Here is a 6,912-nt window from a genome sequence, read left to right on the forward strand (position 1 = left end):
GACTGCAAACTGGGAAGGGCCATACCAAATATGGGAAGAGGTAGTAGCTGGATCATATAGGCTAATGGAGATGGATGGAACACCGCTGAAGAATTCATGGAACGCATATACCTTAAGAAAATTCCACGTTTGAATTTGTATGGCAACATAATGTAACAGGGCCGACAGAGCCATATTTTCAAATCTAATATACAAACTGAAAGTATGTTCAAGAGTAAAAACAAAAATGGCAAAAATCAAAGGTTGAGCACATTGGCTCAGTCAGCAATGGTGCAAGATACGATACAACAAAAATCAAAAGTTGAGCACATTGGCTCCGTCAGCAATGGTGCAAGATACGACACACTAAAAATCAAAGGTTGAGCACATTGGCTCAGTCAGCAATGGTGCAAGATACGATACAACAAAAATCTAAAGTTGAGCACATTGGCTCAGTCAGCAATGATGCAAGATACGACACACAAAAATCAAAAGTTGAGCACATTGGCTAAGTCAGCAATGGTGCAAGATACGACACACTAAAAATCAAAGGTTGAGCACATTGGCTCAGTCAGCAATGGTGCAAGATACGATACAACAAAAATCTAAAGTTGAGCACATTGGCTCAGTCAGTAATGATGCAAGATACGACACACTAAAAATCAAAGGTTGAGCACATTGGCTCAGTCAGCAATGATGCAAGATACGACACAATAAAGTCAAAAGTTGAGCACATTGGCTCAGTCAGCAATGATGCAAGATACGACATACTAAAAATCAAAGGTTGAGCACATTGGCTCAGTCAGCAATGATGCAAGATACGATATAATGAAAGTAAAAGGTTGAGCACATTGGCTCAGTCAGCAATGGTGCAAGATACGATATTATAAAAGTAACAAGTTGAGCACGTTGCCTCAGTCGGCAATGATGCGAGACCCGGTTTTATATAAACGAAAAGTTCAGCAAATCGAACCATCCGACGACAGTACACAATACGATAAATGGCAAAATTCAAAACGTATCAAGTTAAAAGAAAAACGACGGCAATAAAAGAAACGAGTAATCCATTAAGGACATCCCACAAAAGGTTAAGAAATACGGATACGACAGCCACCACCCAAAGATAGTAAAATGCGGAGTGAGTAGCTGCTAAAAGGCACAAACATACGCCACAAACGGCGCCATCAAGACGAACACAACGTTCTTGAAACACGAATACACGGCAAAAGACAAGTGCCACAACAGCTAAAAAGAAGCAAAAGAAATTGTTTATAAATTACATCCGCCAATAACATTCACAAAACTACCAACAGATATTAACAGGTGCGAGGCCTGAAAAAACTATTGGAGGAGCCACAGGAAGAGCCTTGTGATGACTGCCAAGACCGTCAAGCTGAACCGTCTGTATCACTCCAATAGGCAGACTCAGGAATCTCTCTATCTGGCTGAAGGCAGGGGTCATCATTCTGAATAACCATGTCCGGAAAGGTCTGAGTCTCCATGCCAGTCGGCTCAACATGGCCACCTTCCTCATAAGACACCTCCACCTTACCCCAGGCAGCTTATGTCAAATTTAAAGCCTTAACCGCGCAGCGGTGGGCAGCAGTCCATCCACCGTTGTAGCGTCCTTTCATCTCCTCGCAATAAAAGTCAGACTTAATAAACTTCTGCATGGCCTTCAGTGCCACAGCTTTGCGACCATCTTTGGCAGCCTTCTCCACCTCCCGGGCCGATTGCAAAGCCGCATCTAGCTTAACCTGCAACTCAGCTGACTTCTTCTCCTCTTTCTCCAACTTGGCTGGAAGAAGCTCCAATTCGACCTTCCTATTGCCTGCAGCAATAACATCCAGCTCAAGTTGTGCAATCTGCTTCCGGCATTCACCTTCAGTCTTGACAGATTCAGCAAGGTCACCCTGAAGTTTCTCTTTCTCAGCTTGTGATCGTTTGAAACGACGTTGATAACTCCGATAACACTCCATAAGCTCGGTAGCAGATTGCGTTACCTAAAAAGATAACATGTTCAGAACAAGAAAAATGAAACGAGTATGGCAATCAGGTGGAATAACCAAGCCAAGGATAGAAATAAATACCGAATATAAGTCATGCATTAACTATGCAGTCGGCGTCTCAATTTCTTGTGGCACACCGTCAGCAGGTGTGACAACTTGACGCAAAGACCGATATCCCAGGGTACCCCCATCTTTGGGACGATCAAACAGAATAGACTCGCCCCTCAGCACATCATTGAACGGTTACCAGTGCTCGTCAGCGTGACCAGGAGGAAAAGCTAGTCCGGTAAGAGTATCCGAAGACAGCATAACCGTCTTATCCTCGATGTAATCCCCATAACGAACTATGACCCCATATTTAGACTCCGAGCTGGAAGGCCTATTTATACTTGGACTATGCCTCGAGAAGGGCACAGGATGGCACAGCTGACTAATTAGATCACTCATCACTTGCTTCCGGTTCAGCTTGGACATCAGATCAACATCCAAAATCTCGACCGACTTAGCAGGATGTTCAACAACCTTCGTGCCAGCACTTGAGGTCTGCAGGGGTTTGTCAACACTAGCATAAACATCCTTCACTTTCTCCTGAGCCGTCTTGTCAGCATCATTTTTGGACCGTTTGGGGGAATTGGTTTTCGTCTGAAGAGAAGACCTCTTCCGGGTAGCATGTCCCCCGCGGCCGGAAGGAAGAGCAACATATCTGTTACCAGCAGTCATTTCGGGTTGTGCAAAAGAAGTAGCTTTAGCCGCAGCAGAAATTCTTGTTCGCGTTACGCGAGGAACAACACCTCTGTTTACAACAACGGAAGGGCTCACAAAACTGGCAGGCCGACCGCGACAAGCTTTTGCACAGAAGGTGTCAATGGTATAATATTTCTCGAAAGGCGGAGCCAGACACTTTTCAACCACCCTCCAATTCTTGTCAAGACCGAGTGCGACTTTGTTTAGCAGATGATGCCCTAAGTAAGAGAACAGTGAGGTTAGAGAAAATATCACAAGGCAAGAAAAAAACATTCAAACCAAAAAAACAAGTACATCAGCGTATAAATAATACACTAGTGGAAAAAGGGTCATTTGCATCGCACTTTTAAGCATATTTGCGTCGCACATCGTGCGTGGCAAAAGCTCTCGACGCAAATGACTAAAAGTCATTTGCGTCGCACATTTGTGCGACGCAAATAACCTTATTTGCGTCGCACAATTAGCAAAAGTGCGTTGCAAATAACTTTTCAACATGGTGCCTGAAAAATCATTTGCAACGCACATTAGCTAAATGTGCGACGCAAATAAGGTTCATTTGCGTCGCACATTTAGCTAATGTGCGTTGCAAATGACTTTTCAGGCACCATGTTGAAAAGTTATTTGCAACGCACTTTTGCTAATTGTGCGACGCAAATGACTTTTAGGCGCAAAAAAAAAAAGTCATTTGCCACGCACAATAGCTTAATGTGCGACGCAAATGACAATTTTAGCGCCAAAAAATTAAGTCATTTGCCTCGCACATTGAGCTAACGTGCGTTGCAAATGACTTATTTTTTTTAAAAAAAATATTCGTTTTTTAATATTAGTTGGAAATTCCGACATGATCGTCTTTGAAATTAGACGGTTCATTCCCAATACCGGGAATACATTTATAATTAATACCTGTCACAAAAGTTTACAACGTAATTAACGTTCCCAATAAAAGGCAATTAAATTCGTCATAGATCGATCAACCAACATGTTACAACAAACATAAAATTATTACAACAAAGGTACGTAGCTAGCTAGAGATCAAGTTCATATTACAAATTAAGCTAAAAATTCGACATTGTTCATGAAGTAATCTGCCCAAAAATCTTTCACCTCATTAATCTCCTCCGCTGAATAAGGCAATGTTCTTGAAAAATCCTAAAAAAGTGTAAATAATTCAATTTATCAACGATTGATCAATATAATAGTTTTGTGTACTTCAATTTATTATATAAAGTACGTAGTTTATGAGAACATACCTTAGTAAGATCTTGACTATTACCATGATTCATTATTATGTCGTACATAAAACGCATGACGTAGTAGCCACAATCTAGTGATCCCGGTTGTTGAGCACACTAAATGCATTAAAATAAATAACACAAGTAAAATTTCTATCACATTGTATGTTATAATTTTGAAAAACTTATTTCTTAGGTAAATAATAAACTAATTATATATATATATACCTGTGCTGGAATCCATGTTAATTTAGTTCCCTTAGATTGTCCACCTAGTCTCTTGTAACTCCGAAAAGCACTACACATTCGATAAAATATGCAATTATATATACTTTGTTTACACATGTAAATGCAAAGAATATTTTACATGTAAGTGCAATTATATACTTTGTTTACACATGTAAATGCAATTATATACGTAGTAGTCACATTTAAGGCTAATTGGGTCGTACGTTCTAGGTCATTTTTAGGCAAAAATGATGTTTTCGAACCCAACTTTGAACCAAAGAACCTAAGGAATGTTTTCAAACTTATTACACGTCTCATATGCATAGTTATAACTTTCTAAGGCCCTTTACAATCTATTATTTCACATTTAAGGCTAATTGGGTCGTCCTAGGTCATTTTTAGGCAAAAATGATGATTTCGAACCCAACTTTGAACCAAAGAACCTAAGGAATGTTTTCAAACTTATTACACGTCTCATATGCATAGTTATAACTTTGTAAGGCCCTTTACAATCTATTATTTCACATTTAAGGCTATTTGGGTCGTCCTAGGTCATTTTTAGGCAAAAATGATGTTTTCGAACCCAACTTTGAACCAAAGAACCTAAGGAATGTTTTCAAACTTATTACACGTCTCATATGAATAGTTATAACTTTGTAAGGCCCTTTACAATCTATTATTTCACATTTAAGGCTATTTGGGTCGTCCTAGGTCATTTTTAGGCAAAAATGATGTTTTCGAACCCAACTTTGAACCAAAGAACCTAAGGAATGTTTTCAAACTTATTACACGTCTCATATGCATAGTTATAACTTTGTAAGGCCCTTTACAATCTATTATTTCACATTTAAGGCTATTTGGGTCGTCCTAGGTCATTTTTAGGCAAAAATGATGTTTTTGAACCCAACTTTGAACCAAAGAACCTAAGGAATGTTTTCAAACTTATTACACGTCTCATATGCATAGTTATAACTTTGTAAGGCCCTTTACAATCTATTATTTCACATTTAAGGCTATTTGGGTCGTCCTAGGTCATTTTTAGGCAAAAATGATGTTTTCGAACCCAACTTTGAACCAAAGAACCTAAGGAATGTTTTCAAACTTATTACACGTCTCATATGCATAGTTATAACTTTCTAAGGCCCTTTACAATCTATTATTTCACATTTAAGGCTATTTGGGTCGTCCTAGGTCATTTTTAGGCAAAAATGATGTTTTCGAACCCAACTTTGAACCAAAGAACCTAAGGAATGTTTTCAAACTTATTACACGTCTCATATGCATAGTTATAACTTTCTAAGTCCCTTTACAATCTATTATTTCACATTTAAGGCTAATTGGGTCGTCCTAGGTCATTTTTAGGCAAAAATGATGTTTTCGAACCCAACTTTGAACTAAAGAACCTAAGGCAAAAATTTTGGCAAAAATGGCATTTTCATATGCATACTTTACTTACTTGTTTAGTGGCTCCTTAATCATCAAATTTCTCTTCTTCTGTTGAGAATCAAATATGTAGACCTCACGTTTAGACAAGCAAAGAACTAAAAGCATCCAGTGACTCCTACATACAAACAATAAACGTATGTAGTTAGAAAAAAAAAAGTTAAATTTATAACAATCAATTAAAAACGAAGTTCAAAGTAATTTTCATACTTTTCGTAGTATGGACATAAGATGAATGTCTTAGAACTAAGTGCACTCATGGACCTCGTCATGTACAATAGAATTCGATCTGCATCGGACTTTAACATGGTGGCCGAGATCATCTCCGGGCACATGAATCCAATACTATTGGGGTGACAATCATCGTGAAAACACAACTCACTCAAAGCCCTATAATATAGAGTGTAAGAACGTTAAGACAATCATAAAAATCAAATTTAGGGGCAAAATATGAATTTAGGTAACTCACGTAGCAAAAACTTGTATTATTGATATATTGAGCCATGCTCCCGAGAGAAGTTGATCGGTGTCTTCAACGGTGACACTAATTTCAAAGTCCTTTTCCATATTGAATGTCCTTTTAGTGCAATGTACCTTAACGTGCTCCCCTTCTTTTAATCCCAACATCATAGTTTTCATTGTTAGGTTATGATTCATATGACAGTTCATAAATCATGCGGAAAAACCATAAAGCCAGGAAACATATTATTTACACATAATCATTTAGCATAGTTTAGATGCATACTCTTTGTTGCGTGCCTTCCCTAGCTGCGCCCGAACCGAACAAGAACAAGTCTTTAGGACTCCAAGTGTCGTCCCTCCGTAGATAGTCCACAGCACGTCCGGATCCGCCTTAAGATTGACCAACTAGAATCGCTCTTAAGGTTCTAATATTTTCGGTTAGGTAGGCAAGAATATTGGCTGATTTTTCTGCTTAAAAATCTTAGTTTTGAATACTTAAAACTTGTTGTATAAATAATGACCCCTAGGCCTTTATTTATAGAGTTATGGAAAAGGAATCGTAATCCTAGTAGGATACGAATTAATTGAAATTAGAATCCTACATGAATTCTATTTAATTAATTTATCCAATTAGGAATAGAAATTTAATCATACACTGACTCTTGTAGATTTAGGAATCACGCATGAGCACAAACTCACACACACACGGCAGCCACAAGGGCTGCCCATGCGCGTGCGAGCAGCAGCCCACGCAGCGCGGCCCACGCATCCGTGGCCTTGGCGCGCGCTGGGCCTGCCTTGCGGTAGGCCTGGGC

At 39.1% G+C, this 6,912-nt stretch overlaps 1 protein-coding gene across 1 annotated transcript; it reads right to left on the reverse strand.

Moving 5' to 3' along the window:
- Nucleotides 1-3,597: 3,597 nt before the first annotated feature.
- On the reverse strand, nt 3,598-6,235 carry LOC130459277 (ubiquitin-like-specific protease 1). The gene is made up of 6 exons (XM_056826542.1): nt 6,105-6,235; nt 5,846-6,025; nt 5,649-5,753; nt 4,193-4,262; nt 3,983-4,081; nt 3,598-3,881 (listed from the first exon to the last, which is right to left on the reverse strand). The coding sequence occupies exons 1-6, from the start codon at nt 6,200-6,202 to the stop codon at nt 3,783-3,785; spliced, it is 651 nt and encodes a 216-aa protein (XP_056682520.1). The 5' UTR covers nt 6,203-6,235; the 3' UTR covers nt 3,598-3,782.
- Nucleotides 6,236-6,912: the final 677 nt, after the last annotated feature.

The sequence above is a fragment of the Spinacia oleracea genome, chromosome 4 (genome assembly GCF_020520425.1).
Source record: "Spinacia oleracea cultivar Varoflay chromosome 4, BTI_SOV_V1, whole genome shotgun sequence".
Lineage (NCBI taxonomy): Eukaryota > Viridiplantae > Streptophyta > Magnoliopsida > Caryophyllales > Amaranthaceae > Spinacia > Spinacia oleracea.